Consider the following 26,828-nt stretch of genomic DNA (forward strand, 5'->3'; position numbering starts at 1 on the left):
ACCATCCTGGATTCTTGATCTCTCCCACAGAATCTCTTATCTGTCCCCCTAACTATCAAATCCCCTATTACTACTGCTCTCCTCTTTTCCCTCCTTCTGAGCTGAGAGTCCAGTCTCGGCACCAGAGATGTGACCACTGCAACTTGTTCCTGGTATGTCGTTCCCACCAACAGTATCCAAAATGGTATACTTATTGTTGATGGGAACGGCCACAGGGGTGCTCTGCTCTTTCTGTCTATTCCCCTTCCCTCTCCTGACAGTCACCCAGCTACCTGCCTCCTCACTTTTAGGGGTGACTGTCTCCCTGAAACTCCTGTCTATTTTTGCCTCTGCCCGCCGGATGATCCGAAGTTCATCCAGCTCCAGCTGCAGTTCCCTCACTCGGTTTCTCAGGAGCTGCAGCTGGATGCACCTTTTACAGGTGTAGCCATCAGGGACAATTGTGCTCGCCCTGATTTCCCACATACTGCAAACAGAGCACCCGACTGCCCAAACTGCTGCCTCCATTACCTACTTCTGTTAATTAGATTAACTTAGAGGAGCTTACCCAGCCTTACCTCACCTTACCTTACCCGGCAAGCTCGTCCTCAGCCTCTGCCCTCCGAAGCCTCTTGAGCCAAAGCCTTCCTACTCTGTCTCCCACTACTCCATGGCCCGCTCCATCAATCTGCTTGCTTTTTAAACTCTCCCGCTGTCTCACAGGCCGACCTTCACTGAAGCAAAGTACTTATTAAGTTCCTCAGATATTCTTTGTCCTTCACATTGAAGGCAATATTGAATTTTATCATCAATGTTTGCTTCACCTAACTAATTGGCATAGAGGAAGCCAAATCAAGTGAATGAATATGCTTTTCAAGAATGGAAGAAAGATATTCATTCTATAGGAAACTGGCATAGCACAGATAATGTAAAGGCTGCATTGGTGAACAGCTTTTGAAATGCAACAGGCTGCATTTCAATCAGAATGAGATCAGAGGCCTGAGATCAAAAATTAAGCATCAACACTAATAAAGTGGAACAGTGAAGAAAGATGTAGTGAAAATAACAAGCCTGAGAACAATAAACTGAATGAGATTGATTATGGGCAGTACAGTTATTGTAATGCTATTACCGTACCAGTGAACCGGGTTCAATTCCACTGTCTATACGTTCTCCCTGTGACTGTGTGGGTTTCCTCCAGCTGTTCCAGTTTCCCCCCACATACCAGTTAATAGATTAATTGATCAAATGGGTCAGATTGGGTTGGCTGGGAGGGTCTGTTACTGTGTTGTATCTCTTAAAATAAATAAATAGATTAATTGTCAAAAACAAGACAAGATAGTAGAATAATCATGAAAAATAATTATAGATGAACCTAAAATGGAGAAAATGCACAAAAAATGAAGGATGCATGACACAAATAGTACAACAAAGAACAAAGCATTCAAACATTTGGAGTACACATTACAGCAGTGTGCCATACTGCTACCATATCAACAATAGATTTCTCTGCATTGTGTGTGGTTCCTATTCAGAATACAAAGTAACAACCAACAAAGAGAAAAGTAATGTAAACCGGCAAAAAATGGCTCAGATCTTGATGAATGGAGCAATACGACCAATATCAGTAATGATGATAATGAGGCTTCCTTCAGTCAGGGTCGACCATGGATATTGCATCCTAGCTGTCTAGATTGCACAAACCTGGGCAGTACGATATGGAGAGCAAGCTGTTGCCCATGTAGCAAGCTCCCCCTCTCCACACACCTGATGAACCCAAACGAATGGCAGAGACCGATACAGTTTAGCACCAGCAGTGTCATAGGAGTTGCCAGTCAACATTGAACTCAATGTAGGACTGCCTTAGGAACTCCAGCTCCAGATTTTACCCTTAGGGCTTACTCCCAAAGCCTTCCCAATGAGTGAGTGTAGCTGCAAGGCGGCGGTGGTTTGAGATCAGAGTTTTCCTTCTCCTAGATGAGCTGCCAACCTCGGCTGATGAGCCCCATCTGCCCGAAATGACTGGCTATGGCGCCAGTAACCCACCTTTGCCCCTTCTCCTGTCAGTAAAAACGGTTCCAACCAGCTTAGAAGCAAAGCCACACGTGAAGTCCTGATGATGGGTCTCGGCCTGAAACGTCGACAGTGCTTCTCCTTATAGATGTTGCCTGGCCTGCTGCGTTCTACCAGCATTTTGTGAGTGTTGCGTGAAGGTCAGGAGCTAGACTTGGTTGTCAGAGGCTGTTTAAGACACATACCATTGGGAGCATTTAATAGGCAATGGGAACTTACCCTGATTACCTCCCTAGATTATAATCGACGAGTTTCAGTAGGCACATTGAAAGTCGGAGAAATGTATACAATATACATCCTGAAATTCTCTTTCTTTGCAAACATCCACGAAAAGAGGAGTGTCCCAAAGAATGAATGGCAGTTAAATGTTAGAACTCCAAAGCCCCCCCAACTCCCCCTCCCACACATAAGCAGCAGCAAAGCAATGACACCCCTTCCCCCACCAGCAAAAAAGCATCGGTGCCCCCCCCAAGGAACGTCAACATCCATAAAAGATGGCAAACCCAGCACTAAAAGTTGCAAAAAAAAGCCCCACAAGATTACAAAAGGTTTCAAAATAAATACAACTTTTCAAAAAGCGTAAAGAAATTTGGCATTGCAACAGCAATGTAGGCCATTTCAAAATAAACACCTCGCTTCATGATCCGGGAAATAGATGGTGAAAAGGTTGCCTTTCTTCCTTACTACAATACCCTGGAGCCCCATAAATCTTGTCCTTACAGAGTTGCGGAACTCCGACAAAAATCACAGTATGCTGTTCACACATCACACTGGAGAATCCAATTTTACTTGAATTCCCCTTGTGGGTCACCTGTCTCTTCTTGGGAATCAATTCGATGAATCTATATCTTACCGACTTTACCAAAGGTATTGTCTATCTTTCATCGATCAGAGGTAAAATGCCCATTCCACAGCCACGCATTCCTGCACCTGCCATCTGCGTGAGTGGCAGGACGGAGGGCCATGATTGGACGATCAGGTGAATGTGTGTGGGAAAGGGAGTGTACGGAAGCCCAGCTGCACTTTGTATGAGCAACGGGTTCCCAACGAGAACTCAGGAGACCCAGATCATGTGCTATTTCAACCTCAAGTTCCCCAGCTGTCACGGTCGAGAGTGGGAGATGTCCGGCAGATACTTCCTTTACCAGTCTGCCTCGGAGGGTAAATTTTTTGGGCCATATAACGATGACTCATCTGATGGAACAACCGCCCCTTGTATTGAGTTCACGTCAACACGAAGTCAGAACGTTAACTTGGTGTCCCTCTGTCCAGGTACTGCCTGATCTGCTGAGTATTCTGTTTTATTTCAGATGTTCAGCACTCACAGTATTTTAATTCTGGATTCTCATTTCAGCGTAGTCGTGGAGGTATCTTGAGCAACCCAGAAAACGAAAGATAAATCTGCTGGTTCGTAAATTTGAATTGCGGTATCTCAACCAAGCACATTTGGAAAGAATTCAATATGTAGGAATAAAGTGGAATTCCAATTCTTTCATACAGTATTTTGAGAAAAGCTACAATAAATAGTTTGTGCCTTGAGATTAAAATCAATGCATTAAACTCTTGTTTGAAACAATTTGAAATCCAACTTTTTTACCTCTGGCAAGTACAATTCTTGAACTAAATAATTATTTAGCGGTTCCTGTTATGTACTAACATGACTTGCATAGCTATTTTAAATGTAACAAGACAAATCATTCCACAGTTGTAGATTTCTGACAGCCATAGGCCAATAAGGTAGAACCTTGGCATCCGTATGTACTGGGGTTCGGGAAAATAATTGGAGTTATGTATAAACTTAGCAAAACTATAGTTTGGCCCTCCACAGATAAGAAAGGATAAACATTGTAGCATAGGTTCTCTTGTTTGCTCTCTGAGAAGAAGCAGTTGACCTATAAAAGGAAAGTAGAGTCTGCAAGTTTCTTACAAACAAGAATTGATGGTAGATATTGAAAAATGTTTCTTTTAAGCTGGAGATAGGAGAATCTATAACTAGGGGCCACATCCACAATGTTAGCGGACTGTTATTTAGGACTAAAATGAGAATTTTCTTAGAGGGTTGTAAATTAGGGACCTTTGGCTCTGGGTTATTGAGTGAATTCCAGGCTAACATGCATAGATTTTGGGGTGCAAAAGCAATCAAGGGATTTAGCAACCTGGTAACAAATAATATACATGATCTACCATTGCTCTTACATCTTATGTTGAAGATGCTTTGACCGGAGCTGGACTGTGATCAATCATTGAGCGGGACTACAAAAGGAGAGCTACCTTTTCACTTGGGTTCAACTCAAGGTTAAAAAGGCAACACCTTGCAGCAGTTTTTAGAATTGGACTGTGACCAATCACTGAGCAGAATTCATTAGAAAGGACAAATTAAAATAAGGCAGGCCAAGTGGAGCGATCATTGTTGTGAGTGGGCCAGTGTTAGAGTGGCTTTGGCTCATCAGGTTTGGGCGAGGGACATAGGTATCGGGTAAGTTTCTTTATTTTACTTCTTTATTCTTCATTCCTTGTCTGTTGGGCCACAGTTAGTGCAGTGAGAATGTCTCCAGGGACAGTGTTTTGTTCTTTGTCTGAGATGTGGGAATTCTGGGAGACCTCCATCCTCCTGGATAATCACATTGTACCAGGTGCACCAAGCTGCAGCTCCCCAGAGAAGGTATTAAGGAACTGGAGCTGCAGCTCAATGAACATCAGCTCATACAGGAGAATGAGGAGGTGATAGACAGGAGCTACAAGGAGGTAGTCACCCCTAGATTGCAGGAGGCAGGTAACTGGGTGACTGGAGAAGGAAGGGAAATGGGCAGCCAGTACAGAGGACCCTCGTGGCCATTCCCCTTGATAATCAGTACCGTATACCACTTTGGATGCTATTGGAGAGGTCGACCTATCAGGGAATAGCTGCAGTGACTGGGTCTATAGCACTGAGTGTGGTGCTCTGGCTCAGAAGAGAAGAGAGATGAAAAGGACTGTGAGATTCCATTGTCAGAGGAACAGAGAGATACTGTCAATGCAATAGAGACACCTGGATGATATGTTGCCTCCCAGGTTCCAGGATCAGGGAGATCTCAGTTCAGATCCATGGCATTCTAAAGCAGGAAGGTGAGCAGCCAGAGTCTTCGTCCATATTGGCACCAATGACATAGGTAGGAAAGGTGAAGAGGTCCTGAAGAAAGATTTTAGGGAGCTAAACAGAAAGCTGAAAAACAGGACCTTCAGGTCAGTAATCTCTGGATTTCTGCCTGTGCCATGGGTCAGAGAGGGTAAGAATATGATGATTTGGCAGATGAATGTGTGGCTGAGGACCTGGTGCACGGGGCAGGGATTCAGATTTATGGATCACAGAGATCTCTTCTGGGGAAAGTACAACCTGTACGAAAGGGACGGGTTGCACCTGAACCTGAGGGGGATTAATATGCTTTCAGTCAAGTTTGCCAGGGCTGTTCAGCAGGGTTTTAACTAATTTGGTAGGGGGTAGGATCCAGAGTGATAGTGCTGATGCTGAGATAGTTGGTTTACAAACCGAGGCAGTGTAGTGAAACTGCTAGCAGGGAGAGGTTGATGATGGGGCAAAATTGCAGTCAACAGGATAAGTTGCAATGTAAAAGGTGAACAAAATGTTAAAAGGTAAATATAGGACTGAAGGTGTTATATTTGAATGTGTGCAGCATACAGAATAAGGTGGATGAACTTGTAGCATAGTTAGAGATTGGCATGTATGACGTTGTGGGCATCACTGAGTTATGGCTGAAAGAAGATTATAGCTGGGAGCTTAATGTCCAAGGATACACATTGTATTGAAAGGACAGGCAGGTAGGCAGAAGGGGTGATGTGGCTGTGTTGGTAAAAAATGAAATCAAGTCATTAGAAAGAGGTGACATAGGATTGGAAGATGTAGAATCATTGTAGGTAGAACTAAGGAACTGCAATGGTTCTGTGGTGGGACCGATTTGGATGATGGCATTAATAGCTTTGTGGCCAGTTAGCAGATAATACGAAGATAGGTGGAGGGGCAAGTAGTTTTGAGGAAGTAGAGAGGCTACATAAGGACTTAGAAAGATTAGGGGAATGGGCAAAGAAGTAGCAGATGGAATACAATGTTGGTAAGTATATGATCATGCACTTTGCTTGGACAATCCAAGTCAGATCTACATAAAAAGAGCTACTTTTCAATCAGGAGGGCGATCGAGATTTCAAAGGCAGAGTTTCACAGCAGCTTCTCTGAGTTGATGAGTACCAATCATCAAGAGGGTTTCATTAGAAAGGGCCAATAAGAATAATTTCAGTGCAAGTGGAGTGGCCATTCTTGGAGCAGCCATTCTTTTGAGTGTGCCAGTATTTCGAGTGGTTTTGGCTCATCGGGTTTGAGTGAGGTACATTGTCTTGTAAGTTACTCTCTCTCTCTCTCTGCCCTTATTTGTTCATTCCTTGTCTGTTAGGGGATTGTAGATTAGTGAGATTGGTTCCAAGGACAGTGTTTTGCACTCTGTGTGGGATGTGGGAAGTCTGGGGACCTCCAGTTTCCCAGATAAACACATCTGCACCAGGTACACCAAATTGCAGCTCCTCAGAGGACATGTTAAGAAACTGGAGCTGCCGTTCGATGACCCTCGACTCATACAGGAGAACAAGGAGGTGATAGACAGGAGCTACAGGGAGGTAGTCACTCCGAGGTTGCAGGATACAGGTAACTGGGTGTCTGTCAGAAGGAGGAGGGGAAAAGCACAGCCAGTGCAGAGGACCTCTGTGGCTGATCCTCTCAATAATAATTATACCTCTGGGGATACTATTGAGGGGGATGACCTACTGGGGGGAGCCACAGTGACTGAGTCTCTAGCACTGATTTTGGTGCTGTGCCTCAGAAAAGCAGACAAGTGAAGAGGACTCAGTGTTGATAGAAGATTCCTTAGTCAGAGGAACAGAAATGAGATTCTGTGGACATCCGGATGGTAGGTTGCCTCCCTGGTGCCAGGGTCAGGGTTGTCATGATCGGGTCCATGACATTCTCAAGGGTGAGAGTGAGCAGCCTGAAGTCTTGGTGCATATTAGCATCAATGACATGGGTAGACAAGGTGAGGAGGACGTGAAGAGAGACCAGTGAGCTAGGTAGAAAGCTGAGAAACAGGACCTCCAGGGTATTAATCTCTGGATTGCTCCCTGTACCATGTGCCAGAGAGGGTAAGAATAGAATTATTTGGCAGGTGAATGCATGATTGAGGAACTGGTGCAGGGGACAGGGTCTCAGATTTATGGATCAATGAGATCTCTTCTGGGGAAGGTATGATGTGCAGAAAGGGATGGGTTACACCTGAATCTGAGGGGGTCCAATATCCTTGCAGGCAGGTTGGCTGGAGTTGTTCAGGTAGGTTTAAACTAATTTGATGGGGGATGGGAACCAGAGTAATAGTGCTGAAGATGAGTTAGTTGATTTACAAAGAGAGGTAGTGGCTGTGTTTACTGAGTCTCCTAGCAAGGAGAGGCTGATAATAGGACAAAATTGCAGTCAACAGGATAAGATACAATGTAAAAGGTGGACAAAATCGAAAAGAGCGAATACAGGACTGAAGGTGTTATATTTGAATGTGCACAGTATATGGAATAAGGTAGATGAATTTGGGGCACAGTTACAGATTGGCATGTTTGATGTTGTAGGCTGAAAGAAGGTTATAGCTGTGAGCTTAATGTCCAAGGATATACATTGTAATGAAAAGACAGGCAGGCAGAGGGACTGCCATTGCTCTGTTGGTGAAAAATGAAATAAAATCATTAGAAAGAGGTAACATGAGGTCAGAAGCTATTGAATCATTGTGGATAGAACTAAGGAAATGAAAGGGTAAAAAGACCCTGATGGGAGTTGTATGCAGACCCCCAAACAGTAATAAGGATGTGGTCTATAAATTACAATGGGGGATAGAAAATGCATGCCAAAAGGGCAATGTTACAATAGCCATGGGGGATTTCAATTTGCAGGTATATTGGGAAAATCAGGTTTGTGTGGGATTTCAATAGGGGTAATTTCTAGAATGCCTATGAGATGCCTTTTTATAGCAGCTCATGGTTGAGCCCACTAGGGGATCAGTTATTCTGGATTGGGTGTTGTGTAATGAACCAGAATTGATTAGAGAGCTTAAAGTAAAAGAACCGTTAGGTGTAAGTGATAATATAATTGAATTCACCCAGAAATCTGAGGAGAAGCTAAAGTCAGATGCATCCGTATGACAGTGGAGTGAAGGATTTATAGAGGCATGAGAGAGGAGATGGCCAGAATTGATTGGTAAAGAACACTGGTAGGGATGATGGCAGAGCAGCAATGGCTGAAATTTCTGGAAGCGATTTGCAAGGCACAAGATATATACATCCCAAAGAGGAAGAAGTATTCTAAAGGTAAGATGACACATCCATGGCTAACAAGAGAAGTCAAAGCCAACATAAAAACCAAAGAGATTATATATAATAGAGCAAAAATTAGTGGGAAGTGAGGGGATTGGGATGCTTTCAAATACCAACAGAAGGCAACTAAAAGAGTCATTAGAAATGTAAAGATGGAAAAATGAAATTAAGCTCACTAAAAATATTAAAGATGATACCAGAAGTTTCTTCAGATATATAAAATGTAGAGAGCTGAGAGTGGATATTGGACCACTTGAACACGATGCTGGAGTCGTAGTAATGGGGGACAAGGAAATAGCGGGTGAGCTTAATAAGTATTTTGCATCAGTCTTCACTGTGGAAGACACTAGCAGTATGGTGGAAGTTTCAGGTACCAGGGGTCAAAGTATTAAGTTATCATAACTAGTGAGAAGGTTCTTGGGAAACTGAAAGGTCTGAAGGTAAGGTAAGTAACCTGGAGCAGATGGTGTCCATCCCAGCATTCTGAAAGAGGTGGCTGAAGAGATTGTGGAGGCATTAGTAATTATCTTTCAAGAATCACTTGATTCTGGAATGGTTGTGAAGGAATGGAAAATTGCAAATGTTACTCCACTCTTTAAGAAGGAAAAGAGGCAGAAAAAAGGACACTATCAGCTAGTTAGTCAGACAGTGATGGGAAGTTGTTGGAGTCGATTGCTAGGTATGTTGGCTTGGAGTACTGGATGAGTCTGTGGTGAGAAAGGCTAATGCAATGTTAGCATTAATTTCAAGAGCACTGGAATATAAAAGCAAAGATGTAATGCTGAGGCTTTATAAAGCACTGGAGAGGCCTCAATTGGTGTATTGTGAGCAGTTTTGGGTCCTTTATGTTAGAAAGGATGTGCTGAAACTGGAGAGGGTTCAAAGGAGGTTCTCAAAAATGATTCCAAGATTGAATAGCTTGTCATATGAAGAATGTTTGATGGCTTTGGGCCTGTATTCACTGGAATTCAGAAGATTGAGGGGTGAGCTAATTGAAACCTATCGAATGGTGAAAGGTCTTGATAGAGTGGATGTGGAAAGGACACAGCTCAAAATAGAGGGGCATCCTTTTAGAACAGAGATGAGGAGGAATTTCTTTACTCAGAGAGTAGTGACTAAAGGCCACAGGCTGCTGAGGAGGTCAAGTCAAAGGGAAAGGTTGAGGAGGGGCAGGAAATTGGGGCTTGAGAGAAAAACTGGATCAGACATGATGAAATTGTGGAGCAGACTCGGGCTGAATAGCCTAATTCTGCTGCTGTATCTTATGGTCTTATATCCTATATATTCCCTGTAGAAATCGAAAAATTTTGTCCAAGATCCAAGTCTTAATTATTGGTTGAGGAAAACTGAGATTAAATACTATCAAACCCTCTTCATATGACAACATTACACCAAGGACTTATATTTACAGACTAAATTAAAGACTACAGGATGCCAATTGAGTGGTAAAATTATAAAGTCACCAACGAGGTAACAGTGAATGCTACTTCGTTGCTAAGTAACTGGTGACTCCCCGGATACAAATCACTGTGGGCAATGACGGCGTCGTGACAAGCAGGTGGGCTGAATCCTCGGGGATAGCCGAGCACAGTCCGATGGAAACCAGGTCGGCAAATGTCAGTCAAGGACCTGACAAGCAACAGGCGCCCCGCCGGGTGAGCCTGGCCGCCCGCAAAACAGACCTGTATCGCCCCGACCTACCTTCCCTCCGCCGCATGCAAATGGATGACGAAGCCGGCAAACTACCGGGCGAGCACAGCCGGCACACCACCAAATGCAGCGCAGGTACCTGTGTTGCTGCAGCAAGGGGGCTGGGGGAAGGGGGTTTATAACTGGAAGAGGGAAACGAAGGAGATATGGGGGGCAGAGACCCACAGAAAACTTGGCGAGGGGCTTGGAAAACAGACTTACTTGCGGAAAGGACACACGTGGTTAAAGATTTACAGAAAGTAACAGTTGTGCTGCCGCAGTACATACGTTACTAGTAAAGATAAGGCATTATTAGCAGGGCTACTGTATGAGATACGACATTTGAGTGAACTCCGCCTCGTTAGAATGTCAGTCTGACTATTGCCGGAAGAATAAAAGGTCAGTCTACAAGGAGCCCGTTGAACGTTCAAAACTCCACTTGCAGTGGAATAGACGGAGCTGAATAAAATATGACGCGGCAACTTATTGCGCCCTTCCCACCCCTCCACTGGTGTTACGGACCAGCCGCAAGTTTAATCAAGACGTACAAACAAGCTGAATGAACTCAGCAGGTCGGGCAGCATCCGTTGAAAGGAGCAGTCAACGTTTCGGGTCGAGACCCTTCGTCAGGACTAAAGAAGGTGGGGGGGAGGGTAGAAAACCAATCAGAGCAAAGATGAGGGGATAGGCAGGAGAGGTGAAGAAGGAATGTAAGGGGAAAGCACTATGGGTAGTAGAAGAAGAGTCATGAGAGGTGATCGGCAGCTAGAAGAGGAGACAGAGTGAAGGTGGGATGGGGGAAGGGAGAGGGAGGGAATTACCGGAAGTTGGAGTATTTGATGTTCCTCCCAAGGGGCTGGAGACTACCCAGACGGTATATGAGGTGTTGTTCCTGCAACCGAAGTTTGGCCTCATCATGGCAGTAGAGGAGGCCATGTATGGACATATCCAAATGGGACTGTGAAGGAGAGTTGAATTGAGTGGCAATTGGGAATACTGTCTGTTGTGGCGGATGGAGCGTAGGTACTCGACGAAGCGGTCCCCCAATCTGCATCAGGTCTCCTCCTTAGAGGAGGCCGCACCAGGAGCACTGGATGCAATAGATTACCCCAACAGACTCACAAGTGAAGTTTTGCCTCACCTGGAAGGACTGGTTGGGGCTCTGAATGGTGGTAAGAGATGAGGTGTAGGGACAGGTGTAGCACTTACGCTTGCAGGGATAAGTGCCAGGTGGGAGATCTGTGGGGAGGGACGTGTGGACCAGGCAGTTGGACTCACTCCCTCTGAACGCACTGCCCTCCCTCTGCTCTCTCCGCACTAATCCTAACCTCACCATCAAACCCGCAGACAAAGGTGGTGCCGTAGTGGTCTGGCGAATGGACCTCTACCTCAGTGAGGCCAAACAGCAGCTCTCTGACACCTCCACTTACTGACCCCTGGAACAGGACCCAACCAAAAAACATCAAACCATTGTCTCCCGTACCATCACTGCCCTTAACAACTCCGGAGGCCTTCCATTCTCAGCCAAAAAACTCATAATTCCCACACACTGCACTGCTCACTTTTACCTCCTCCCCAAGATCCATAAGCCTGACTGTCCTGGTAGGCCTATAGTTTCGGCCTGCTCCTGTCCCACCGAACTTGTATCTGCCTACCTCGAATCCATTTTGTCACCCATAGTTCAGACCCTCTCTACCTACATCCGGGATACATCCCATGCCCTCCACCTCTTCAATAACTTCCAGTTCCCCGGTCCCAACTGCTTCATTTTCACAATGGATGTCCAATCCTTATACGTTTCAATCAAGAAGGCCTCAAAGCCCTCTGCTACTTTCTGGACAATAGACCTCGCCAGTTCCCCAACACCACCACACTCCTCAGTTTGGCGGAACTGGTGCTCACACAATGAATATGTACACAGCACTGGAAGAACTCAGCAGGTGGGGCAGCATCCGTGAGAAAAGAGTAGCCAATGTTTCGGGTCGAGACCCTTCATCAGGAATGGGGAGGAAGAGAGGGCCGAAGCCCAGTAATAGAGATAGGGGAGGGGGAAGGGCTAGAGGCGCCAGGTGGAAAACCAATCAGAGGAAAGATAAAGGGGGGAGGGGGAGGGGATAAGCATGAAAGAACTGTAGAGATAAAGAAGCAGAAAGTTGAAAGGGGAGAGAGGCAGAGAGGGATCTGGGATAGGGGAAGGGGGAGAGGGAGGGAATTACTGGAAATTGGAGAATTCAATGTTCATACCACCAGGCTGAAGGCTACCCAGATGGTAGATGAGGTGTTGCTTCTCCAACCTGAGTTTGGCCTCATCATGGCAGTAGAGGAGGCCTTGTATGGACATATCTAGATGGGAATGAGAGGCAGAGTTGAAGTGGGTGGCAACTGGGAGGTCCTGTCTATTGTGATGGACAGAGCATAGGTGCTCGACGAAGCCCTCCCCAATCTGCGTCGGGTCTCGTTGATGTAGAGGAAGCTGCACCGGAAGCACCAGATGCAATAGACAACTCCAGCAGACTCACAGGTGAAGTGTTGCCTCACCTGGAAGGACTGTCTGGGGCCCGGAATGGTGGTACGGGGGGAGGTTTGGGGACAGGTGTAGCATTTGCGCTTGCAGCGATAAGTACCAGGTGGGAGGTCTGTGGGGAGGGACGTGTGGACCAGGCAGTCGCCAAGGGAACGATCCCTGCGAAAAGCTGAGAGGGGTAGGGAGGGAAAGATGTGCTTGGTGGTGGGGTCCTGTTGAAGGTGGCGGAAGTTGCATAGGATAATATGCTGGATCCGGTGGCTGGTGGGGTGGTAGGTGAGGACAAGGGGAACCCTCTACCTGTTGTGGTGATGGGAGGATGGGTCAAGGGCTGAAGTGTGGGAAGTGGAGGAGATGCGGGTGAGGGCATCTTTGATGATGCCAAAAGGGAAACCATAATTCTGAAAGAAAGAAGATATTTGAGAAGTCCTGGAACGGAAAGTCTCATCCTGGGAGCAGATGCGGCGGAGACGGAGGAACTGGGAATAGGGAATGGCATTTTTGCATTGGGCAGGGTGGGAAGAGGTATAGTCAAGATAGTTATGGGAGTCAGTGGGTTTGTAGAAGCTGTCAGTGGAAAGTCTGTCTCCAGAGATGGAGACCAAGAGATCAAGAAAGTGGAGAGAAGTGTCCAAGATGGACCAAGTGAATTTAAGGGCTGGGTGAAAGTTAGAGGCAAAGTTGAGCTCAGCATGGGTGCAGGAAGCAGCACCAATGTAGTCGTCAATGTAGCGGAGGAAAAGCTGGGGAGTGGTGCCAGTATAGATTTGGAGCATAGACTGTTCCACATAACCCACAAAGAGGCAGGCATAGCAGGGGCCCATGTGAGTGCCCATGGCTACACCCTTGATCTGGAGAAAGTGGGAAGAACCAAAGGAGAAGCCAGAGGTCGTGGTACATGTAGGTACCAATGACATAGGTAGGAAAGGGGAAGAGGTCCTGAAACAAGAGTACAGGGAGTTAGGAAGGCAGTTAAGAAGAAGGACCGCAAAGGTAGTAATCTCGAGATTACTGCCTGTGCCACGTGACATTGAGAGTAGGAATGGAATTAGGTGGAGGATGAATGCGTGGCTGAGGGATTGGAGCAGGGGACAGGGATTCAAGTTTCTGGATCATTGGGACCTCTTCTGGGGCAGGCGTGACCTGTTCAAGAAGGACGGGTTACACTTGAATCCTGGGGGGACCAATATCCTAGCGGGGAGGTTTGCTAGGGCTACAGGGCAGACTTTAAACTAGTAAGATGGGGGGGTGGGAATCAATTTGAGGAAACAATGTGAGAGGATGTAGTTCACCAGTAGAGCATGTAAGTAGATTGTGTGTGAGGGAGGAAAGGCAGGTGATGGAGAAGGGATGTGCTCAGCCCGAAGATGTAGGGGAGAAGAAAGAAAAGGATAATAAATTTGAATGTATTGTTAAGGATGAAAAGAGAGGAGGAGGTGGAGAGTATCTGAAATGTATCTATTTTAATGCAAGGAGCATTGTAAGAAAGGTGGATGAGCTTAAAGCGTGGATTGTTACCTGGAATTATGATTTTGTAGCTATTAGTGAAACATGGTTGCAGGAAGGGTGTGATTGGCAACTAAATATTCCTGGATTTAGTTGCTTCAGGTGTGATAGAGAAGGAGGGGCCAGAGGAGGAGATGTTGCATTGCTTGTCCGAGAAAATCTTATGGCGGTGCTTTGGAAGGATAGATTAGAGAGCTCCTCTAGGGAGGCTATTTGGGTGGAATTGAGGAATGGGAAAGGTGTAGTAACACTGATAGGAGTGTTTTATAGGCCACCTAATGGGGAGCGTGAATTGGAAGAGCAAATGTGTAAGGAGATAGCAGATATTTGTAGTAAACACAAGGTGATGATTGTGGGAGATTTTAATTTTCCACACGTAGATTGGGAAGCTCATTCTGTAAAAGGGCTGGATGGTTTAGAGTTTGTGAAATGTGTGCAGGATAGTTTTTTGCAACAATACATAGAAGTACCGACTAGAGAAGGGGCAGTGTTGGATCTCCTGTTAGGGAATGCGATAGGTCAGTTGACAGATGTATGTGTTGGGGAGCACTTCGGGTCCAGTGATCACAATAGCATTAGCTTCAATATAATTATGGAGAAGGACAGGACTGGACCTAGAGTTGAGATTTTTGATTGGAGAAAGGCTAACTTTGAGGAGATGCGAAGGGATTTAGAGAGAGTGGATTGGGTCAAGTTGTTTTATGGGAAGGATGTAATAGAGAAATGGAGGTCATTTAAGGGTGAAATTATGAGGGTACAGAATCTTTATGTTCCTGTTAGGTTGAAAGGAAAGGTTAAAGGTTTGAAAGCACCATGGCTTTCAAGGGATATTAGACACTTGGTTCGGAAAAAGAGGGATGTCTACAATAGATATAGGCAGCATGGAGTAAAGGAATTGCTTGAGAAGTATAAAGAATGTAAAAGGAATCTTAAGAAAGAGATTAGAAAAGCTAAAAGAAGATACGAGGTTGGTTTGGCAAATAAGGTGAAAGTAAATCCGAAAGGTTTCTACAGTTATGTTAAAAGCAAGAGGATAGTGAGGGATAAAATTGGTCCCTTAGAGAATCAGGGTGGTCAGCTATGTGTGGAGCCGAGGGAGATGGGAGAGATTTTGAACGATTTCTTCTCTTCAGTATTCATTAAGGAGAAGGATATTGAATTGTGTAAGGTGTGGGAAACAAGTGAGGAAGTTATGGAACCTATGACAATTAAAGAGGTGGAAGTACTGGTGCTTTTAAGAAATTTAAAAGTGGATAAATCTCTGGATCCTGACAGGATATTCCCCAGGACCTTGAGGGAAGTTTGTGAAGAGATAGCAGGAGCTCTGACGGATATCTTTAAGATGTCATTAGAAACGGGGATTGTGCCGGAGGATTGGCGTATTGCTCATGTGGTTCCATTGTTTAAAAAGGGTTCTAGAAGAAAGCTTAGCAATTATAGACCTGTCAATTTGACATCAGTGGTGGGTAAATTAATGGAAATTATTCATAGAGATAGTATTTATAATTATCTGGATAGACAGGATCTGATTAGGAGTTGCCAGCATGGATTTGTGCGTGGAAGGTCATGTTTAACAAACCTTATTGAATTTTTTGAAGAAGTTACGAGGAATGTTGACGAGGGTAAGGTAGTGGATGTAGTCTATATGGACTTCAGCAAGGCCTTTGACAAAGTTCCACATGGAAGGTTAGTTAAGAAGGTTCAGTCGTTAGGTATTAATGCTGGAGTAATAAAATGGATTCAACAGTGGCTAGATGGGAGATGCCAGAGAGTAGTGGTGGATAATTGTTTATCGGGATGGAGGCCAGTGACTAGCAGGGTGCCTCAGTGATCTGCTTTGGGCCCAATGTTGTTTGTAATATACATAAATGATCTGGATGATGGGGTGGTAAATTGGATTAGTAAGTATGCCGATGATACTAAGGTAGGAAGTGTTGTGGATAATGAGGTGGGTTTTCAAAGCTTGCAGGCAGATTTATGCTGGTTAGAAGAATGGGCTGAACGTTGGCAGATGGAGTTTAATGCTGAGAAGTGTGAGGTTCTACATTTTGGCAGGAATAATCCAAATAGAACATACAGGGTAAACGGTAGGGAATTGAGGAATGCAGAGGAACAGAGAGATCTAGGAATAACAGTGCATAGTTTCCTGAAGGTGGAGTCTCATGTAGATAGGGTGGTGAAGAAGGCTTTTGGAACGCTGGCCTTTATAAATCAGAGCATTGAGTACAGAAGTTGGGATGTAATGTTAAAATTGTACAAGGCATTGGTAAGGCCAAATTTGGAATATTGTGTGCAGTTCTGGTCACCAAATTATAGGAAAGATATCAATAAATTAGAGAGAGTGCAGAGACAATTTACTAGGATGTTACCTGGGTTTCAGCACTTAAGTTACAGAGAAAGGTTGAACAAGTTAGGTCTCTATTCATTGGAGCGTAGAAAGTTGAAGGGGGATTTGATCGAAGTATTTAAAATTTTGAGAGGGATAGATAGAGTTGACGTGAATAGGTTGTTTCCATTGAGAGTAGGGGAGATTCAAATGAGAGGACATGATTTGAGAGTTAGGGGGCAGAAGTTTAAGGGAAACACGAGGGGGTATTTCTTTACTCAGAGAGTGATAGCTGTGTGGAATGAGCTTCCTGTAGAAGTAGTAGAGGCCAGTTCAGTTGTGTCATTTAAGGTAAAATTGGATAGGTATATGGACAGGAAAGGAGTGGAGGGTTATGGGCTGAGTGCGGGTAGATGGGACTAGGTGAGATTAAGAGTTCAGCACGGACTAGGAGGGCCGAGATGGCCTGTTTCCGTGCTGTGATTGTTATATGGTTATCTAAGTTATTGAGAGTTAGAACAAACTCTGCCAGCCGGAGGAGTGTGCTGGTGCTGGGTAACTGGTGGGGTCTGTTATCCAAAAAGTAGCGGAGGGCTTTGAGGCCTTCTTGATGCGGGATGGAGGTGTATAAGGATTGAACATCCATGGTAAAAATGAAGCAGTCAGGGCCGGGGAATTGGAAGTTAATGAAGAGATGAAGGGCATGGGATGTATCCTGGATGTAGGTGGGGAGAGACTGAACTATGGGGAATAAAATGGAGTCCAGGTAGGCAGACACAAGTTCGGTGGGGCAGGAGCAGTCTGAAACTATGGGTCTGCTGGGACAGTCAGGCTTGTGGATCTTGGGGAGGAGGTAAAACTGAGCTGTGCGCAATGTGGGAATTTTGAGTTTTTTGGCTGAGGGAGGAAGGTGTCTGGAGTTGATGAGGGTGGAGGTGGTGCGGGAGACCGTGGATTGATGTTTTTTGGTGGGGTCCTGTGGCAGGGGTAAGTACGAGGAGGTGTCGGAAAGCTGCCATTTGGCTCAGTGAGGTAGAAGTCCGTCCGCCAGACCACTGCGGCACCACCTTTGTCTGCGGGTTTGATGGTGAGGTTGGGGTTAGTGCGGAGAGAGTGGAGGGCAGTGCGTTCAGAGGGAATGAGGCTAGAATAGGAGAGAGGGGTGGTGAAGTTGAGATGGTTGATGTCTCGGCGACAGTTAGAGATGAAAAGGTCGAGAGCAGGTAGAAGGCACGATGGGGGTGTCCAGGAGGTGGAGGAGCATAGAAGACGGGAGAATGGGGCATCACTGGGGGGAGGGGGGAATCCTCGTTGAAGTAGTAGGCTCAGAGATGTAGGCAACGGAAGAAGAGTTCAGCATCATAGCAGGCACGGAACTCGCTGAGGTGGGGGCGGAAGGGGACAAAAATGAGGCCCTTACTGAGGACAGAGCGTTCTGCCTCAGATAGGGGAAGGTTAGGGGGGATGGTGAAGACATGGCAAAGGTTGGGAGTGAGGTTAAGGGAGGGTAAGGAGTGGAAAGTCTCAGGAGGAGGAGGGGTGTTGGGATGTTCAGGGAGAGCGGGCAGAGGGGAGGATGAGGGATGGAGAGGGGATGAGGGATGAAGGGAAGGCTGGGAGTCACAACGAGAATAGGAGGTAGCAGGGGAACAGGACCCCACGGCAGCACAGACGATCCCGGCCGTAGGATCCCGGTCTGAGCCGGACCCGGAGCTGGGGCCTCCGGAGCTTATAGCCTGTGGTCAGAGTCCGGAGAGAGAGAGAGAGAGTTCATGGCCCGCCGGGGGCTGGAGCCCATATCTATGGTGCCAGATCTGTGGTCCGAGTCTGGAGCGGGAGAGAGTTCATGGCCTGCCGGGGGCTGGAGCTCATATCTATGGTGCCAGATCTGTGGTCCGAGTCTGGAGCGGGAGAGAGTTCATGGCCCGCCGGGGGCTGGTGCCCATGTCCAGGGGGCTGTGGTGCTAGCTGGGGTCGGAGTCCGAGGTGGATGGTTCTTCACTGTGCTGAAGGTCTGAGAAGTAGGTGTCCGGAGGGCTGGAGGCAGTCATCCTTGTAGGATGCAAGCGAGCAAGCTTGTAACCCTTCTTGGACGTGAGGAAGGAGAAGAAACGGTGGTTGGAGGCATGAATCCGACGGAGAATGAAGTGGAATAGTGGACCATGGCAGACGGTGGAAAGCGTGGCTCGGAGTGGTGGCAGAGACAGTGATAGGAACCGCAGGTATCTCTGCATGGCAGTAAGCGTGGCTCAGAGAATCCGACAGGAGAAGCGGAGGGAGCATTGGTTAACAAAATGGCGGTACCTGGGATCCTCGCTGGGCCCGAACTGGGAAGCCTGGAAACAAAGCTGGAAACATCCTGATGAAGGGTCTCAGCCTGAAACATCGACATTGCTTCTCCCTATAGATGCTGCCTAGCCTGCTGTGTTCTACCAGCATTTTGTGTGTTGTTTGAATTTCCAGCATCTGCAGATTTCCTCGTGTTTGCTGGAAACATCCCATGCCCTTCACCTCTTCAATAACTTCCAAATCCCCGGTCCCGACCACTTCATTTTTACCATGGATGTTCAATCCTTATACACCTCCATCCCGCATCAAGAAGGCCTCAAAGCCCTCTGCTACTTTTTGGATAACAGACCCCACCAGTTCCCCAGCACCACCACACTCCTCCGGCTGGCGGAGCTTGTTCTAACTCTCAATAACTTCTCCTTTGGTTCTTCCCACTTCCTCTAGATCAAGGGCATAGCCATGGGCACTCACATGGGCCCCAGCTATGCCTGCCTCTTTGTGGGTTATGTGGAACAGTCTATGCTCCAAATCTATACTGGCACCACTCCCCAACTTTTCCTCCGCTACACTGACGACTACATTAGTGCTGCTTCCTGCACCCATGCTGAGCTTGTCAATTTCATCAACTTTGCTTCTAACTTTCACCCAGCCCTTAAATTCACTTGGTCCATCTCGGACACTTCTCTCCCCTTTCTTGATCCCTCGGTCTCCATCTCTGGAGACAGACTATCCACAGACATTTTCTACAAACCCACTGACTCCCACAATTATCTTGACTTTACCTCTTTCCACCCTGCCCAGTGCAAAAATGCCATTCCCTATTCCCAGTTCCTCTGTCTCCACCGCACCTGCTCCCAGGATGAGGCTTTCCGTTCCAGGACTTCTCAAATGTTCTTTCTTTCAGGATCGTGGTTTCCCTTCTGGCATCATCAAAGATGCCCTCACCCGCATCTCCTCCACTTCCCACACTTCAGCCCTTAACCCGTCCTCCCGTCACCACAACAGGGAGAGGGTTCCCCTTGTCCTCACCTACCACCCCACCAGCCTCTGGATCCAGCATATTATCCTCCGCAACTTCTGCTACCTTCAACAGGACCCCACCACTAAGCACATCTTTCCCTCCCTACCCCTCTCAGCTTTTCACAGGGATCGTTCCCTCCGCAACTGCCTGGTCCACACGTCCCTCCCCACAGACCTCCCACCTGACACTTATCGCTGCAAGCGCAAATGCTACATCTGTCCCCACACCTCCCCCCTTACCACCATTCCGGGCCCCAGACAGTCCTTCCAGGTGAGGCAACACTTCACCTGCAAGTCTACTGGAGTCGTCTATTGCATCCGATGCTCACGGTGCGGCCTCCTCTACATTGGCGAGACTCAATGCAGATTGGGGGACTGCTTCATCGAGGATCTCCCGGTTGCCACTCACTTCAACTCTCCTTCACATTCCCGTTCGGATATGTCCATACATGGCCTCCTCTACTGCCATGATGAGGCCAAACTTCGGTTGCAGGAACAACATCTCATATACTGTCTGGGTAGTCTCCAGCCCCTTGGTATGAACATCAAATTCTCCAACTTCCAGTAATTCCCTTCCCTCATTCACCTTCACTCTGTCTCCTCTTCTAGCTGCCTATCACCTCTCATGACTCTGCCTTCTACTACCCATAGTGCTTTCCCCTTAGGTTCCTTCTTCACTTCTCCTGCCTATCCCCTCCCCCACCCCTTGATCTTTCCTCTGATTGGTTTTCCACCCTCCTCCACCTTCTTTATAGGGCTCCTGCCCCCTCCTTCTTTAGTCCTGACGAAGGGTCTCGACCCGAAACGTTGACTGCTTTTTTCAACGGATGCTGCCTGACCTGCTGATTTCATCCAGCTTTTTTGTACGTCTTGATTTGACCACAGCATCTGCAGTGTACTTTGTGTTTATCACAAGTTTAATGTTGCAATACTGTTCCCATTGCTATGGGCATACAGTTTAGGGTGCGTGTTCCTAGCTGCTTTGTACAGTGCTGGACAGATATATCCATAGCAAATTGCCAAGGCTTTGCCACAAATTCCAATCCCCCTCAACTGATAAGGACAAAAGACCACTGTCTGCAAGTAGGATATTCTGAAGTGTAAATGAATCAGAAGTTATTGTTGCTTTCTTGCAGTTAGTTCTTCTTGCATAACTGCACTATGTGGCTTCATCACATAAACTACAGTAGTGCTTGACAAGAAGGTTCACACACTGTCTCAAGGCAGTTTGTAATAGGCTGCCTTTGACAATGATACATACTCGGGTTGGAGGGGCAACACCTTCTATCCTGTAGGTAGCCTCCAACCTGATGGTATGAGCTTCCATTTCTCAAACTTCCAGTAATGCCCCCCCACTTCACCATTCTCCATTCCCATTTCCCTCTCTCACCTTATCTCCTTACCTGCCCACCACCTCCCTGTGGTGCTTCTCCTCGTCCCCTTCCATGGTCTCCTATCAGATTCCCCCTTCTCCAGCCCTTTATCTCTATCACCAATCAACTTCTCAGCTCTTTATACACCCCTCACCCTTACCCGGATTCAACTATCACCAACAACCTTGTACTTCTTCTCCTCTCCCCCTCCACCTTCTTACTCTGACTCCTCATCTTTTCTCCCCAGTTCTACCGCAGGGTCTCAGCCCGAAACGTTGACTGTGCTTTTTTCCACAGATGCCGCCTGGCCTGCTGAGTTCCTGCAGCATTTTGTGTGTGCCCCATTGGTTCATTAGGATGTTTGAAAATGTATGTACTATGGCAGAGTGTACATTTTAAGGAGATCCAAGGTGTGCCAGCATCACATACAGACTTGAATCAACACTGAGTGGAGTTCAATTGCATTTAATTTACTCTCTTTGCCACCAATACAAAGTAAGCTGAGAGACACCTCTGGTATTAACCTAACTGCTTGTGGTTCCACAGCTCTTTGGTTAACGGCAGGAGAACATGGCTTAAAAAGGGTTGGGAACCTCTGTTGTAAATTTAATGACCTCACTGAAGAAATTCTGTCTCCTTTCTTTGCATTAGATAATTTCTCAGATACCGCCTTAACTCTGTTTGATTATCCCAAAGCAACCCACGCAGCACTGGTGAGTACTTTGAGGTGGATGTAAGCAATATTGTTATAATGCGCCACAAAGAATGGATATTAGAGATCTGTCAGAATCCAACTCCAAGGGATTGGTGGTTGGTCTCATGTAAATAGGACTCAGAAACTCACAAGCAGCACATCATGTCCAAGGTTACTGTAGGAGCCAGTCATTATTTATTGTCTGTCTGTATTGTAAGTGTGTTGTGCACCCTCAATCAGGGTAAAAGGTCATGCATTCTAGAACTAAAGGAAGCAGCTTTGCTACTACATTGGCCACTGAACCTGGAACTAAAGGAAGGGAAATGGTTTCATCAAACATAAGGGTTTGCCTGTTCTGTGGGGGTGGATGCACTTTGGATTTGTGCCCTCAGCTGGAGAAAAGGGCTCATAGTGAAAAAGTTGTCTTCCTAAAGGAAAATGGTGTCTGCTTCGGCTGTTTGTATACAGGACATGTCAGCAAAGATTGCATGAAGTGTCTTTCATGCAAGGTATGCAGTTTTAAGCATTCCAGCACATTTCATATCCACCCAAAGAGAAGGGGAGCAGAATCAGAACAAGCCATGGAAGAATCAGACACAGCAGTGGGCAGTGTTCTGACATCCAGTGTCCTTCCAGGAGCTAGTAATCATGATTGTAAACTTTCCATAGTTCCACTACAAGTGAAGTCTAAGAAAGGTAACAAGACAGTGGTTACTTAATGCTTTCCTAAATCAAGGAGATATAGCAGTGTTCTGCAAAGTGGGCATCAGGAACAAGCTCAATCTGACAGGGAAAAGAGCACACATTCTGTTATGCACCATGGCTCAAGAGAAAATCGTGAGTGGCTGCATTGCTTCAGGATTGGAAGTGGTTGGCTGAGGTGGTGAAAGTTATTGTGAACTGCCTAACATCTACACACAGGAAAGAATGCCTGTCCATGGAGGGAACATTCTACGAGAGAAGGATCTCCAGGGATGGTCTCACTTGAAATATGTCCCTTTGCCAGATATTGATTCAGAAATTGAGCTGCTGAAAGGGACAAATGTACCTAAAGCAGTGTGAGTCACTTGCAAGTGACTCACAATGTTAATGATGGACCTTATGCAACTAGAACAATGTTGGGTTAGACTGTTAATGGACCACTGAAAGGAAATTTTTGTTGTTGGAAGAGACAGTACATAGGGAAACCTGAAGGTTAACAGGATCTCAGTTTTGAACTTGGATGAGCTTTGGCAGCAGCAGTTTAAGGCAGACTTCCCAGAATGGAGTCAGGATGAACAAATTGATTTGTCAAGAGAAGACCACAAGTTCGTGGAGCTGGTTACAAAGTCTGCAAAGCTGATGGATGGCCACTACTAGATTAATTTACCTTTGAGAAAGGAGGAGATTAATTTGCAGAGGAATAGGAAGATTGCAGATCCGTTTGAGGAAATCAGTGGCCTGAATTCTTAGAGTTAAGAATGTGCTCTTGCTTCTTAGTCAGAAGAGGAAGTAATTGAACATTACTCTTGCCAGTCTGACTTGGATGAAGAACAACAAAAATATTCTTTGGAGAAAGAGATGGAAAGGGCTGAAATGGAGATCATTGGGTTTTGCTAAAGAAAGAGATCCAGATGAATTCTCACGTTTGCCAAGAGAAAAAAGTATGAGAAGAAACAGCCATATTCTCAAGCTCAATCCAGTACTTGAAGATACCTTGAGAGCTGGTAGAGGGCTTGGTAGGGCAGCTATGCCTGATAAGTGTAAACATCCTGTTTCACTGGCAAAGGATCTCCATATCTCAGACATCCTTCTGAGGCATTTACGTTAAGAGTTAGGACATGGTGACTATGACCACATGTTGTCCAGCTTGTGCCCAAACTACTGGATTCCAGGTGCTAGTACAGCTATAAGAAGAATCCTGTCTAAGTGTGTCATTTGTTGACAGTCGCACGCAGCTCCAGGATGCCAGCCAATCGACCTCTGGACAGGTCTCTCCACATGAGTGTCTGCAGTAGTGGACTACTTTGGACCATTTAAGGTGAAGAGCAGATGGAGTACAGTGAAGCGGTATAGGGTCACATTGAATTGGTGTCTTCTTTAGATACAGATTCCTTTGTTAATGCAAAGGAATTTTATAGCAAGAGAAGAACAGGTTTGTGAACTGTGCTCTGATAATGTGACAAACTTAGTTAGAGCTGAGCGTGAGTTAAGATAAGCCACTGAGAAGTGGAATCATTCACAGGTCAGCAATGTCCTTTAGAAAGGAATTAAGTAGATATTCAATTTCCCAGCTGGCTCACATCATGGAGGAACATGGGAGAGATTGATCAGGTCTGTGTGAAAGGTCCTCAATTCCATCATGGAGGCTTAGAACTTTGATGAAGAGGGTTTCTACACAGTCCTTGCAAAGTAGGGGCTATTATCAACGGTCATCCAACTAGTAAGGCATCATCTGATCCCAAGGACTTGGAAACACTGATACTCAACCATCTGTTGCTTCTGAAGACTTCAGTATCCTTGCCACCAAGAGACTTCCAAAAGGAAGACATTTATGCTGATCATAGATGGAAGCAGGTCCAGTACATGTCATACTTGTTTTGGAAATGGTGGGTCAAGGAGTACTTACCACAGTTACAGGAACATCAGAAATGGTCAGGTATAAAGCACAATTTCCTCCCAGGAGACATCGTGCTTATTGTTGGTGACACAGTGCCTCACAACTCGCGGATCATGGGAAGAGCCATTCAAGTCTTTCCACACAGAAGAGGATTTGTGCAGTAGGTGCACATCAAGACCAAGACTAGCTGTTTGGACAGCTCAATAAGCAAGACCTGTCTTCTACAGTAGGCAGTGGTTTGAGAAGCTACAGCTACAGCTCCAGAAGCTTCACTTACTTTGGTTGTTTGACTTACATGACAATGACATGACTTACTGAGTTGAGAGAGAGTGGTGGTGAAGATCACTCTGTTCTAGGCTAAGTGCTATTAACCTCTGGCAGAGATGTCTGTTTCGTGATATGGTTTAAAGAAGAAAGAAGATATGTGCATAAATGTTAAAATGTGTTGACAATATGTGAATGTTTATCCTTGAAGATTTTCTGTCTCCTATTTTGTAATAAGTAGTTGTAATTATTATAGTGTTATACTAATTAGGGGCTGGGATGTAGGAGTTCTGTATCTATTTATTGTCTGTCTATTGTATTTGTGTTGTGCATCCTCACTTGGGGTTAAGGTCAATTGTCACGTGGGTTTGGGTGGTGGTAGAAACAAATGAATATAGTCACCTGTTCATCTGCGTGGCAGCATTGAGAGGGGGCGAGTAGGGAGCGCATATTTTATGTTGACTGCTCAGCATTGTTTGAATTTGATCCAATTACACTTGTGTCGGTCATCTTTGTTTTACATGAATTACGGAAGAGTTGAATGATTTTATTGTTGGTTAGTAATAAAAGATTAAGCATACTTCTTCAACTTTAAATTCAGTTATTGGAAGTACATCATACAGTGCAATATTTCCTCACTTAGTCTGTCAGTGACATTTAATTTGTTTTCTAGTACATACAGCCATTAACATAATTAAGTGTCTATATTGTTTCTGACATTTTGTTACCCCAGCCAAAACTGCAGGTTTGCAACATCTATGCCAATAAAAAGACTGCAGTTAATGGATTGTAACAATGTTAATCAAATGCAGGGTTGATTCAGATAAAGCCAATCACAAACAGTATAACTTCAAAGCCTTCCATCACAATCTTTGCAAATCATCACTCATTGCAATCTGTTTTCCTTGAAATTAATTCACAATTACCTGCACAGTAGAAGCAGGAATAGGCCATATGAACACTCAAGCTTCTCCTAGCATTCCGTAAAATGATGGCTGATCCAGCCCAAAAAGAATCCTCAGCCTTGAGTGCTTCCAACAACTGAGTACCTGATGCACCATCAATAACTCTCTGAGATGTGGGTTAAGGTAGGCTTTGATTGGCTGGAAGAAAGCACAAGCAGCAAGCGACCACCACACAACATCCTGGAGACTGAGGGAGGAGCAGTGCCTCCAATCGCCTTTATACAGGGGTCTGTGGGAGGAGCCACAGGAGCAGTCAGCGGGGGGGGCGTGTCCAGACAGGTATATGTTGTTCACCACAGTACCCATAGTTCCCCTAGGGCAGGGAACTTCAAAAGGTTAAAGCCTTTTATGTAAATAAATTTCTTCTCATCTCCGTTCTAAATGTAAGACCCCTTTCTCTGAGTCTATGTTCTCGGGTCTGTAGTCAGTGCTCAGGACAGAGAAGGAAAAGCTGACGGTCAAGAAGGAGAAGCTGGCACCCAGCCCAGGGGGAAGAGAAGCCAGCAGAAGGACCAAACTGGGTTCGGAGGAGCTGATCTAGACTCGAAGACATCGGAGTTGGTGTACAAAAGCAGTGTGTAGAATAATCATGAGTGACTGTCTTGGGCGTTTCTCTTGTGATCACAAGACCCCTTTGGACATTGCTACTGTAAGATGATGCAGGCCTGTTTCCCTTGTTTGGTTGTGAGACAGGCAGCAGTATGGTCTCGGTTGTCATGAGGACCAGGCCTCAAGCCATGGGCTAACTTGCTGTTGCAGCCCAGGTGAGAAGGTGCTGGAGGTTGTGTAGCATGGTCTCCAGTCTTGCCCTCCAGTGTTCAACCAGTGGAATGACAGGCTGGATTGTCGTGAGCTGTACCATCAATTTGCATATCGCTCAGGGACTTGGACTATACATGTGTTTTCTCTCTCTCTCTCCCTCTCCCTCTCTCCCTCTCTCTATGTTATGCACCTGGGCCCCAGAGGAATGCTGGGAATACTGTCTCGTTCGGTTGTATCCATGTATATTTTGAATAATAATACTTGATTTTATTTTTCTAAAGCTTTTTCCATAAGTTAAGGGATCATGGAATTAGAAGTAATATATTTACATGGATATATATTTTTTTAAAAAAAGGAAAATATAAATAAGTA

The 26,828-nt window shown here is 45.7% G+C and overlaps 1 protein-coding gene across 1 annotated transcript in view; it reads left to right on the top strand.

Annotated features, from left to right (window-relative positions):
* Positions 1 to 26,828, top strand: part of LOC132406703 (testis, prostate and placenta-expressed protein-like) — a 166,477-nt gene that overhangs the window by 106,887 nt on the left and 32,762 nt on the right. Inside the window, exon 5 of the mRNA XM_059992571.1 lies at positions 21,824 to 21,885. Within this exon, the coding sequence (XP_059848554.1) occupies positions 21,824 to 21,885 (62 nt within the window). The remainder of the gene's footprint in view (positions 1 to 21,823; positions 21,886 to 26,828) is intronic.

Source organism: Hypanus sabinus, chromosome 17 (genome assembly GCF_030144855.1).
Source record: "Hypanus sabinus isolate sHypSab1 chromosome 17, sHypSab1.hap1, whole genome shotgun sequence".
Lineage (NCBI taxonomy): Eukaryota > Metazoa > Chordata > Chondrichthyes > Myliobatiformes > Dasyatidae > Hypanus > Hypanus sabinus.